The sequence below is a fragment of the Microtus oregoni genome, unplaced genomic scaffold, assembly GCF_018167655.1.
Source record: "Microtus oregoni isolate MIOR12 unplaced genomic scaffold, Mior012 000071F_ref0000514, whole genome shotgun sequence".
Classification (NCBI taxonomy): Eukaryota; Metazoa; Chordata; class Mammalia; order Rodentia; family Cricetidae; genus Microtus; species Microtus oregoni.
In genome coordinates, this window is record NW_024543978.1 from 491,828 (window position 1) to 504,795 (window position 12,968).

Consider the following 12,968-nt stretch of genomic DNA (forward strand, 5'->3'; position numbering starts at 1 on the left):
CACTCATTCCTAAATATTCCACAAGCATCAAATGTGAAGCTATTTTAAAGTTGAAGGTTTGTTGAGTTAGTGTTCTGGACTTTGGGAACATTGAACCCCCACATGTTGGAATTGCTAAGGACACATCAGGATCTCAGTGCAGTTCCAGCTGAAGATGGGGAATCTGGGATTCGGTGTTGACCACACTCTATGGCGCCTCCCTGCTTGGGGGATGGATGTCATGGACTTTCAGGATGAGTCTCTTCATTCCTCTCTAGATCAGATGCAGCCTATATTTCTCTTCCCAGGTCATCCCTGGCAGTGAATGGAAACCAGAGTTAGGGGTTCAAAGCCTCATAGTCTGTCATAGCCATCCTGGTCCACATAGCATAGTTGGGAGGACTTAGAGGAACTAAAAGCCATGTGAGCTTATCCCTTGCCCATGTACTGGTGTCATGATCTGTCATGGCTGTGAAGAGCATTGCAAGCATTCAGTCCTGGTGCTGCCCGGACTTGACATCTGGTACACTGTTGATAAGGCCACCTTTTTATGACGTCATTTAGACAGCATAACATAACAAATTTGATCATCTTTTTCTTTAAAATTCTTCTCTTAGACAGTACATCCTGATCACTGTTTCCCCTCAGAACTGACCATCTCTGTAAAGAGAATCTTCTGTTATTGTGGGTGTGTGGAGGGACTGCATGACTTTGAGGGAAAAGGGGGCACCATCTGCCTCAGCTCCCCACACCCCACATTCCATAGCATTACCTGCTCTGTTCTTCATATCGCCTGTGTGGTTTTCCTCCCAGATGCGACTGACAGCACCTCCTGGAAGCAGGTCTGGTTGGACTGTGTTACAGTGTTTAGAGTGGCAGCTGGTGACCAGACAGGCGAAACTGCTCTCTTTTTGATGGCTGTTTAAGTGAGAAAAACCTGGCACCGAAGTGCACACCTTCCTGTCAGTTGTGGGAAGGACAATGCTGATGTCATAAAATAGCGGAGGAGGCAAGAACAAGCACAGGTCAGAAACCTGTTACAGGAAGAGGCGTCCCGGCATTCAGCAGTGCTTGACAGGCTGAATCCAGGTTCTGATAGACCCAGTGTGTACAGAGTGGCTTTTCATCTTGAGGGGGAGGGGCCGGCTGGTCTCAGGACCATAACCTTCCCTTTTGCACCTCTGAGCAGTAGCTTGCCAGGGTCTTATTGTCCATCCCTCTTTAGACTGAGCTGCAGTGGAAATGCTTTGTATTGTCGTGGTGTTTTTAAAAACAGAATTCACAGAGGGTTAACTTGAAAGGTTCCTGTGTACATAGACTAGCCTAAACATCTCTTGAGATGAGGATACTAGATGACTAGTCACCATGGGTACCTGGCAGAGTTAATGGTACATGGTTCCCACCAGAACAGTCCAGTGCCTCCTGGGCTGAGGAATGAACAGACAGCTGTGTGGAGGGATTTGCTTCTGGAAACCCAGCAAGTCACATGTTGAGATAACTGTAGACAGAGCATTGACACCCCCAGACTCTGCAGGAATCTTTCTGGTCTGTTGCAAAGGAGGCAGACTCTGGCAGGATGCCAGGTTGGTGGGTCAGTCACCTGAAATTGAGTAGCTCTTATCTGTGGTAATATTTCTTGTTTGTTTTGCTTTGTTTCACGAGGCTATCTCACCGTGTAGCCCAGGCTGACGTTGAATTTATGGCTTTCTTGCCTCTACATCTCAAGAGCTGGGATTGAAGGCATGGGCTTATGGGGGTGTTTCCTGTTGTTTGTTTCCCACTGTACTGTAAAAAAACAACAAAACCCTATTTATTTATTTATTTATTTTTATTTTATGTGCATTGGTGTTTTGTCTGCATGTATGTCTGTGTGAGGGTGTTGGATCTGCTGGGACTAAAGTTACAGACAGTTGTGAGGTGCCATGTAAGTGATGGATTTGAACCTAGAACCTTTGGAAGAACAGCCCATGCAGTTAGCTGCTGAGCCATCTCTCTAGCCCCTCAGCCAGCATTCTTGACACTGAGCCACCTTTTCTGCCCCTAGATTACATAGCCTAGATTGGTCTTGAACTTGCTAGTAGCTGAAGATGACCTTGAGCTCCTGTGATGGGTGACAGGTGTTCACAACCACACCAAAGTATCACTGCAACCCAGACTGGCCTTGAACTGATCCTCCTGCCACAGCCTCCTGAATGCTGTGATTACAGACTTGAACCCACTCTATTTGTTATGATTTCATGTGCTTATTTGAAAGCTTTTATGCCAGGGCTTTCTTCAAGGACTTTTTTGTTTTGTTTTTGTTTATATTTTTTAAAGATTTATTTATTTATTATGTGTACAGTATTCTCAGTATTCTGTCTGCATGTATGCCTGAGGCCAGAAGAGAGCACCAGATATCATTACAGATGGCTGTGAGCCACCATGTGGTTGCTGGGAATCGAACTCAGGACCTTTGGAAGAACAGGCAGTGCTCTTAACCGCTGAGCCATCTCTCCAGCCCCTGTTTATATTTTTTTAAGACAAGGTTTCTCTGTAGCTTTGGAGCCTGTCCCGGAACTAGCTTGTAGACCAGACTGGTCTTGAACTCACAGAGATCCGCCTGCTCTGCCTCCCTAGTGGTGGGATTAAAGGTGTGCACCAGGGCTGGAGAGATGGCTCAGTGGTTAAGAGCACTGGCTGCTCTTCCAGAGGTCCTGAGTTCGATTCCCAGCAACCACATGGTGGCTCACAACCATCTGTAATGAGATCTGGCGCCCTCTTCTGGCGTGCGGGCATACATGGAGGCAGAATGTTGTATACATAATAAATAAATAAATATTAAAAAAATAATAAAGGTGTGCACCAACCAATGCCTGGCACTTCAAGGATTTTAAGGCCTAGACTGTGGTTCAGTGGCAGAGGTCCTAGAGTTGATCCTTACTACCACAAGATGAAATAAAATTACAAAAGATAATACAAGTCATTTTAAAAACTGAGTGTCTGTAAGCTGGAGAGATGGCTCAGTGTTTAAAAGGACTTTTTGCTCTTGAAGAAGACCCAGGATTGGTTTCCAGCACCCATAGGTGGTTCACAACTGCCTGTGTTTTCTGTTCCATGGCATAAAATACCATCTTTTGTCCTACACCCTGCACAGGCACTGAATGCACATAATGTCCTTACATGCAGGCAAAACCCATACCATAAAATAAACCAGTATCCTATAATAAAAGTAAATAAATCTGAGGAGGGCTGGAGAGATGGCTCAGAGAATAAGAGCACTGGTTGACTAAGATCCTTAGTTCAACTCCCAGAAACCACACAGTGGCTCACAACCATCTGTTATTACAGATCTGGTGCCCTTTTCTGGCCTGCAGGCATACATGCAGGCAGAACACTGTATACATAATAAATAAATCTTTTCTTAAGAAATCTGAGGAATCAAACATTGTTGGATGAACTCTTCAAGGAGAGTTGTGAACAAATATGTACTTACTTTAAATAGGACGTCAAGAGCAAGCTACAGTAACCATTTTATCAAAGCCCAGCTTGGTGAACCAATAACTTTATTGGGTTTACCTATAGAGCATGGGTGACCCGAAAGAGTCACAGCACCAAAACTTCCCATTGCAGCGTGGGTAATGGTCGCAGAGATGGAGTCCCCTGTTGAGTTAACCTTTCACACACTGTGTGCCCTATCATTCCTTGAGGCCACAAGACCACATAAAGAATTACAATTGTCTGACAGACAGGGGCAAAAAGGAGTGGCTGAGATATCAAATGGGGATCCGATGACCCTCCTCAGCACTGTCTCCTATGATGTTTTCTCTGCTTCTAGTGTTTTCTCTCCAGTCTGTTCCCCTGGGGAAGAGGGTTAGCTCAGATCATATGTGATATTTCCCCCTTTACTTTTCTCATGTAACGAGCAACAGATTTCCTTGCTTGGTCACCTCAGCTTGTCTAACCAGAATGCCTTGGGCCTGTGACCCTTCCGCAGATGCTGCATGATTCATGTTTTCAGCTATGACAAGGCTTCAGGTTCTCCTCAATGGTGCTTGTTGCTTTCTGTTGGTTTCATAAGTGCTGTTCTCACAGGTGTGAAATTGTATCTCACTGTGGTTTTGTTTCTCTTACAGTGCTGGGGATTGAACGCAGGGCCTTGGGGATGCTAGGCGAGCACTTACCACAGTCAGGGCTGACTTTTTACATAAATGCAGGGGATTCAAACTCAGAACCGCATACTTTAATGGGAAGTGTTCTTAGCCCGCTGAGCCATTCCCCCAGCCCCTATGTTTTTGATTTGCATTTCTCTTGACAAAGATGTTTGAATATCTTTTTGTGAGATTATTGGCATTCTGTGTCTTTAGATAACTATCTAATCAGATCTGCTTTATTTACCTTTGTTATGGAATTAAAGAGATTTTAGAGTCTGTTATGTGTCTTATCAGCTATGTAATTTTGGAATGGGATATGTTCAGTGGTGGACTGCTTACTAGTATGTATAGGTCCTAGGTTCAGTTCCCAGTACCATGTACATAAGGCCTGGTGGCACACACCTGTAATGCCAGGACTTAAGAGGTGGAGGCTGGGAGGATCAGGAGTTCAAGGTCATCCCTGGCTACTAAGAGCTAAAGGAGAACATGGGTTCAGGAGACACTGTCTCAGAATGTATGTAGGTGACTTGTACATACCATCTCCGTTCTGTTGGTTGCCATTGGAGCATGTCAGCTTTTTTTTTAAATGATTTATTTAACTTTATTTTATGTGCATTGGTGTGAAGGTGTCAGATCTCATGGAACTGCATTTTCAGACAGTTGTGAGCTGCCATGTGGGTGCTGGGAATTGAACCCGGGTCCTCTGGAAGAGCAGTCAGTGCTCTTAACCGCTGAGCCATCTCTCCAGCCCCGTCAGCTTTTATTTGTTTGTTTTGTATTTTGTTTTATTTTTGAGGCAGAGCTTCATATCGCCTAGGCTGGTCTCAGACTCTCTGTGTAGTTGAGAGTCACCTTGAGCTCCCTGTCCTCATGCTCTTTCTCCTAAGTGTTGGAACTGCAGACAGGCACCATCATACCTGGCACAAAGTTTTAATTTTGATGAAATCCAATTTTTGTTTCATTACTAGTGCTTTCGGTGTCTGACAACCCACTGCCAAATCTGAGGTCATGTAGATTTTCTTCTATGAGTTTTATAGTTTTTGGTCATTGGTACGTGTTGAGTGCCCTGTTATTTGAGGAGATCGTGTAGCTCCAGAGCTGGGTCTCGGCTCAGGTCTTAGATCCCTTATCAAGGGTTAGTGGCCTTGTACCTTGGTTCTGAGTGAAACTCCCATTGGATTGTAAATTTTGCTGTGCTGTGTGGCATGTTATGGATATGGGCAGGTAGGATTAGTAGTACAATATTCTAAGGTACAGTTTGCTCTGGGTGGGTACTGGTCCACAAGCTGGACTAGAATGAAGCTCATTCATTGCCTTTATCCTCCTAAAGGTCTTTATTTCGCAGTTGCAGTATCTCCAAATGACGCGTGTGTACCTCCCTTCCCTAGATGTGGACCTGACTGTCACTGAGGCCAGCAGCTCGGACAGCCGAGGTGAGAGAGCAGAGCTGTACGCACACATCGACGAGGGCCTCCTGGGAGGAGAAACCAGCTACTTGGGCCCACCCCTCACCCCAGAGAAGGAGGAAGCGCTGCACCAGGCCACTGCAGTGGCCAACCTTCGCGCCGCCCTCATGAGTAAGAACAGTCTGCTGTCACTCAAGGCTGATGTGCTCGGTGATGACGGCTCGCTTCTGTTCGAGTACCTGCCCAAAGGTGCCCACTCACTGTCTCGTAAGTGCAACTCTGGTGTGTCGCTGTGTCCTGCTTTGGTTTTAAGCACCTCCTTTCAACTCTCAGACCCAGGGTTACTAAGGATGAGGTTATAGGTTGTTTGTCAGGCAGATCGGCTGGGGGTTGAGCTACTTTCCAGCTACCTCAAGGTCTTTCAGGAGGTAGACTGGCTTTGAGTCCTCTGGGACCAGCATGCTTGGTATGTGTCGTTGGGTATCCAGAGGAAGCAGCGAGTGCGTTTTGGAATGTTTTGTGCTCAAACTCGAAGGATCTCAGCCTAAAACCCACCAAACTTAAAAGTACACACAATTAGTGAACTTAAAACCACAAGCCCTTTTGAGCCAGTGGCAGGCCTCGTGCCAGAGTCTGTGTCTAGGGAACAGGTGCTGGCTCCCTCTGCTGGTCCTGCCACCCAGCCTTTGTGCTGGGATTTGTTCTGTGTATGAGACACACAGAGAGCCGCTGACCCAGGGATGTGGAGCTTGCTTTGTCCTTGTTAGAGAGTGCTGGTCACGTGTGCATTTTCAGAGAGGAGTTGGATGCTGCATCTGAGACCTTAGTGTGTCTTGCCGCATTCCAGACCACAGACCGACTGGCCATGTTGTAGCTGAAGGGCAGCTGCTGTCCGACTGGCCATGTTGTAGCTGAAGGGCAGCTGCTGTCCGACTGGCCATGTTGTAGCTGAAGGGCAGCTGCGGTTCAGCCCTGACTCCTTCAAGCTGAGACGAGAGGCATGAACATCTTCAGAGCCCATAGCCCTAAGACAGGCTGCTTCCCTTATCCCAGTACATGCTGACTATAGCAGCCGTCTGTTCGAGGAGAAAGGTGTGACTGCCCTGGGCATCAGCCTAGCTCCAGAACTTCCTGTTTCTCTGGTGCTCATCCGTGAGTGTGAGAAAATGACTTGATACCTTTCTCTCTGTGGGGAAGGAAGGGGGCACACCCCACACTGGAGACACCGAGTTGGGAACATGAGGGGTAGCGTGTTCCAGGAAGCCCGAGTACATGTATGGTGGTGAATGGTCACCCTCCAAGCCACAGGGTTACAGGACAGTTTCCAGTCGCCGTATTTACAGTTATGTTTCCATGAGCACCAAAGCATTATTTGTTGGGCTTTTGTATTGGTTTGAGGAGTTATGCAAATTGCGTATGGCAAATAAAGACTAAAGGTGGAAAATGATGTCTGCCCTCTTTATTTCCAAGTTACCTATCAAGTGGCCTTGGAGACAGACTGAGGCTGCCCCATCAACAGGATGCACTCACATGAGGCTTGCTGTCAAAAACTCTTAGGCCTTGTTTCCCAGATCTGGGAAATGGGGTGGAGCCAATCACTACCTGTTGTAATTGTTAAACAGCATCTGAAAGTAGGGAACATGGCTTAGACAAACAAGTGTGGTAAATGTCTCAGGAGCAAAGTATATTTATTGGCATGGATTGTTGGATTCTTCAAAGTCCCAAAGTATTGGGACAGTTCGTGGAGGTGATTGCAGGGGATATGGGGTACCTGGAATTCACATGAACAGAGGAGTTCTGAAATTCAACAACTTTTTGTGGATAACATGGAACAGTGGAGGTGAGGTGAGATCTGAATTATTCTTACTCTTCATACTCATGGGACATGCGTGTCCAATGTAGTCTAAAACTCCTCTTTCAGGGCGGGCTGGGATAGCAGCTCCTGTTTATTCCCTGGTTTCCCAGATATTTTTTGTCTTTAAGAATAAATTTGGTGGGGCTGGAGAGATGGCTCAGTGGTTAAGAGCATTACCTGCTCTTCCAAAGGTCCTGAGTTCAATTCCCAGCAACCACATGGTGGCTCACAACCATCTGTAAAGAGGTCTGGCGCCCTCTTCTGGCCTTCAGGCATACACACAGAATATTGTATACATAATAAATAAATAAATAAATATTTTTTTAAAAAAAGAAAGAATAAATTTGGTGGTGCACACCTTTAATTTTAATCCACTCGTGAGATGGATCTCTGTGAGTTCAAGGCCAACCTGAGCCAGGGCTATTACAGAGAAACCACGTCAGAGAGAGAGAGAGAGAGAGAGAGAGAGAGAGAGAGAGAGAATATGAATGAGAACAGGATTTCTGTCCTTTCTGTATCTACTAGCTTCACTTTGGCATGAGCTGTTTGTGCTAGGAACACACAGCAGTCATGTCCACAGTCAGCTGGCATGGCCAGCCTTAAAAGCTGATTTCACTTTCTGAACTATAGAACTGTGACCTTGGGGAGCTTGAGGAAGCCCCTTCCGGTCCCGCTGTCTGAGTGACCCTGGCCCTAAAGCAAGGACTTCCTTGCTTTAAGAGGTGCTAGAGCTTAGCCAAGCCAAGGTAGTGCCTGGCTAGGAAGGGGCTGTAAGTGTGTGTTTTCCTGCTCAGATCTCTCTTTTGGTATGAGTTACTTCGCAGTCTTATAAAGCTTGGAGGTGGTATAGGGTAGCAAGACCTCCTTGTGACCACTTCTGAGGTTTAGCGTATGATCCCTTGTACTTCCGAAGATTGCCAAGGCTCCTCCTGTTCTGTCCTTTACAGATGGAATCAGCTTTTAGGTTTGACATTTTGATATTTCAGCGATGTTTTAATATCCTTATTTTTAATATGCTAAATATTTCACTGTTTTCATATAAATTTGTCCTTTTATTTTCTGTGTATAGGGTTAGAGGTTGACAGAATCATGCTGGGTGATCACCTGTACTCCCAGAATTGAGGAGATTGAGGCAGAAGGATCATAAGTTTGAATTAACAGGGGTACGTACATACTGAAATCCTGCCCCTTTTTTTGAGTGACAAGATGTGGGGTTTGGTCGTGAACTATAGAACTTTGACTATGTGTAGATGCGGAAGAATGAGTCAGTTATTTGAAACATTATTTCCTAACATCCTAAGTTAGCCTGCCAGGTTTTGTGCTACATTAGAATGAAGCATAGAAATGCTCAGATAAATTCTTGTTTTCCAAAATGTGTGGTTTGTCTCACTGTGTCAAGATCCACCATGAGTGTCCATGATGGACAGTACTGCTTATACCCCAAGACAGTTGGCTTTGGGGGTTATGGCAAGGTTTAGGGATGGGTAGTGCTGGTTCTGCTGGTGGCAGGCTCTGCAGGCAACACCCACGTGCCCTCAAATCCACAAAGTGTGCAGGAGCCATCCGCTGTGCTCCGTGAACTTGTGTGGAACAGAAGCAAGGGTTGCAGTGGCGTATGATCGAGGTCTATTCCTCTGTGATGTCATCTTTGCTCTGGACACTTGAAGGGAACATTAGGGACATTGGAGCTTTGCTGACTTTCCTTCAGGAGTTATGTGGCTGACAGGACAGCATGTTTCATTTTACCGTCAATAAACTGGGGCTGGGTTGTTACAAGTTGGGGAGAGATGAGTGGCTGAGGCAGGAGGAGCAGCCCTATTCCACAAACTGCCTGTGCACCTTGCCTAAGCACTCAGCTCCCCTTCCAGTTCCAGAAATGTATTCTTTGAGTTGCAGGTGTGTTGGAGAATCTGTTGTGGGAGGCCTTTTTAGGGCTATATACCCAGGAATGCCAAATATATTTAAAAAGAAATGCCTAGTGTTTGGCTGGGTATTTTTTCCCTCCCTTTGTTGGGAGAGCTTCTGCTTCAATTCTGATGAGCTCCAGAGAGGCCCTTGGAACAGGGTGCCAGGATTCTGGCTGCTGTGTCTGGCTGGATTCGACTGTCCCGGAACTCACAACCACCACCTGCGTTGCTGGTACCAAGCTTTGTCAGGTGGGGCTGAGACTCCACTGCAGTACCTGAAGCTCCTCAGTGCAGTGGGGTGGCTGTTTTGTGGTGCAGGACATGAAGCATTGGTGTTCTAGCTACAACCCGACTCTCTCTGCTCACACACTGATAGAGATGTGGTTTGATCATGGCAATTTTTTTTTTTTTTTTTTTTTTTGGTTTTTCGAGACAGGGTTTCTCTGTGGTTTTGGAGCCTGTCCTGGAACTAGCTCTTGTAGACCAGGCTGGTCTCGAACTCACAGAGATCCGCCTGCCTCTGCCTCCCAAGTGCTGGGATTAAAGGCGTGCGCCACCACCGCCCAGCGATCGTGGCAATTTTGTATGGAAATTCAAAATTGTAGTTGAAGATTTTTATTACTGTTGTTTCATACTGGGATTGACCTTGAACATGAGAGATAAGCACTCTGCCCTTGAAAGACTCTCCAGCCCTTTTTTTTTTTTTGGTTTTTCAAGACAGTGTTTCTCTGTAGCTTTGGTGCCTGTCCTGGAACTAGCTCTTGTAGACCAGGCTGGCCTCGAATTCCCAGAGATCCGCCTGCCTCTGCCTCCCGAGTGCTGGGATTAAAGGCGTGCGCCACCACCGCCCGGCCTCTCCAGCCCTTTTTAACTTTGATTTTGAGACAGTCAGACTCTTGATAAGTTGACCAGTTTACTATGTAACTCAGACAGATCTCTGGTCTCCTGTCACATTCCCTTGAGCACTAGAATTACAATCCCACACCACTGAACCTAGTGAAATTGTAGATCTTTCTTTTATTATTGTTTTCTGAGGCAGGATCTCATGTAGCCCAGGCTGGCTTCAAGCTTGGTATGTAGCTGTGGATAACCTTAGACTTCTGGTCCTTCTGTGTCTGTCTCACGAGTGCGAGGATCACTGGATTGTGCACCATCAAACCCTGCACTTGCAAGGGTTTTTTTTTTTTAACTTTTTAAAAAAATTTATTATGTGTACAGTTTTCTGACAGCATGTATCCCTGCAGGCCAGAGGAGGGCACCAGATCTCATTATAGATGGTTGTGAGCCACCAAATGATTGCTTGGAATTGAACTCTGGACCTCTGGAAGAGCAGTCAGTGCTCTGGGCCATCTTTCTAGCCCCCCCACTTGCAAGTTTTTTAATAAATATTTTTTTTTAATTCGTGCTCATGTGCATGCGTGTGTGCATGTGCGTGTATGGGGTATGTGTGAACCATGTGCTTACAGAGGCCAAAAGAAGGTGCCAGATCCTGTGGAGCTGTAACTCCAGGCAACTCTGGGTGCTGGGAACTGAACTTAGGTCTTCTGGAAGTGCAATACACACTCTTAGCCAATGAGCCATTTCTGCAGCTTCTCTTGCAGGTTTTAAACATGTGTACAGATAGTACAAAGCAGTGAATACTCAAATTTTCTCTGGACGGTTCTAGAACATTCTAGAAAAATGAATTAACTTCCTTCTTTTCATAGGTAGGCCTAAATTAACAGGATGGTGGTTTCATACTGTATACCATTCTTGTAACTGCAGTCCCCAGAAATGGACTTTGTGTTACTTCTTTTGATTCAGGTTGGCTTGATTTTCTCCTGTTACTTTTTCAGCAGTAAGCTGACAACTTACCTTTTCATGTTCATCATTCACTACACAGAAACCAGGGAGTAAATCATTTGTAGCTCACTCTGTGACTGTTTTACAAGTTGTGCTTGTGGGTGCACATTGACCAATCTGAGGCCTTGACACCTGTCTTTCTCCCATGAGCCTTGGAGAAATACTGTAAGAGTCCGAGTTTGGTTTACATGAGCAAATAAGACCAGCTGACCTGAGAGGCAATGACACCACCGACTCTGCCACCATTTTCACTGTTTTTGATGATCCCAAAGTGACATCCCCAAGCACAGCAATGAAAGGTCCCCTGAGAACTGTGTGATATCCTGTGTGAATTTTCCATATCCCTTTCAGGTCCTAAGGGCATGACTATCAACCTTCCAAACCTACCAGTTTGGAGCCAGCAGAGTATTGGACTTGGATGTACTTCTTTCTGTATTCTACAGAGAACACAGGCAGCTTATTTTGACTTGGGGGTTGTTAAAGACTATTTCCGTATGGTGTTTAAACAAGCAGCCCAGGACCTTAACATAATTCTAGGTTGATCTGGAAATTTAGTCTGTTTCCTACAAGGGACTTTGACATGCTAGACACAGGCCAGAGCATCTTGGAGTTCTTAACAGGAGCTTGGCTCTGAACTAGAGGCTGTGAGTTACAGCTTTCCATGCCAGTTCCTCTGTTGGACTCATTTTGCTCTTAGAATGAGATCCTATTCCAGGCAAGTGACATGCAAGAACCCCTGCTATTGGAATTGGCCAGCTGGTGAAAGCAGCCAAAAGCCCATCTCCAGCCATACCCTGGCCCTGGGGCCCAGCCAGCTGCACCCCTCCAGAACATTGACAGTGCTTCTGAGATGCCTATAGCAGGTGTTAGCGCAGCGTGGACACATCTCTCCCTATTTCTGCTCAGAACCTAGGAGTCAGCACGGCTTCCCAGCCCAGGTAAGGCAAGGGCCACTAGCTACACCTGGGCAGTCTGTGAGCAAAGTGCAGACTGAGGACTTGGAACAGCCTCAGCTAAGGATCTTAGGAGCCGTCCGGCCTCCGGCCTCCTTATGCTCAGCTCAGCCCTCCATCAACTTTCACTGACGTTGGCTTCACTCCCACAGTGAGGTGTGCTAAATTGCTTTATGGTTAATTTGAAGATTTCTCTGAGCTACATGAGAAGCTGAGGTGGGAAGATTACTTAGGCTTATAAGTTCAAGACCGGACTGGGCAACACATTGAGATCTCCTAAATCAAGAAAAACAAAGAACAACAAGGGATTTCTCTGATCTTGTTTTGCTGGGTTTTATTCTAACGAAGACATTTGATCCATTTAGCGCCTGTCTCTAAAGCTGAGGAGCATGGCCATCTCTGCTGGGTTTTGTCTGTGTCAGGTTAATGCGAGCTTCTGACTACCTAAGAGCGTCTGTCCTCACCCCTCACTTCTTGGGGCCCAACAGATACCAGGTGGAGTCTCTTTCCTGTTCCTGAGCCTGCAGGGATTACTGCCAACCAATAGGAGGCCAGTTTGTTTGCTGCCGTCAATAAAACACAGAAGTTTTCGAGAAGAAAGTGGCTTCAATCATTGGATTATGACGTTAACTGGGTGCTCTCGTCTGTGGCCTTTCTAAAGCTGTAGCTACGATGCTAGTGTTCTGCTGGTGGCTTGTCTTCTGCGCGTCTGTTCTTTGGGAATTAATGACAGCCTTCCTTTCCAGGTGGCCAGTGACTGATTGTCTTTGTAGAATCTGGACAGTGACCAGGTGAGTGAGGGATGAGAACGCATGCTGTCTATAAAAATCTTTCCTAACTTTCTCCCATCTGATGGTTTGTAACACATCTGTCTCTGATTCTAGGTTGACACCTTG

The 12,968-nt window shown here is 46.1% G+C and overlaps 1 protein-coding gene across 1 annotated transcript in view; it reads left to right on the forward strand.

Moving 5' to 3' along the window:
* Zbtb46 (zinc finger and BTB domain containing 46) overlaps positions 1–12,968 on the forward strand; it is a 68,491-nt gene that overhangs the window by 38,733 nt on the left and 16,790 nt on the right. Inside the window, exon 3 of the mRNA XM_041641902.1 lies at positions 5,498–5,782. Coding sequence (XP_041497836.1) covers positions 5,498–5,782 — 285 coding nt within the window. The remainder of the gene's footprint in view (positions 1–5,497; positions 5,783–12,968) is intronic.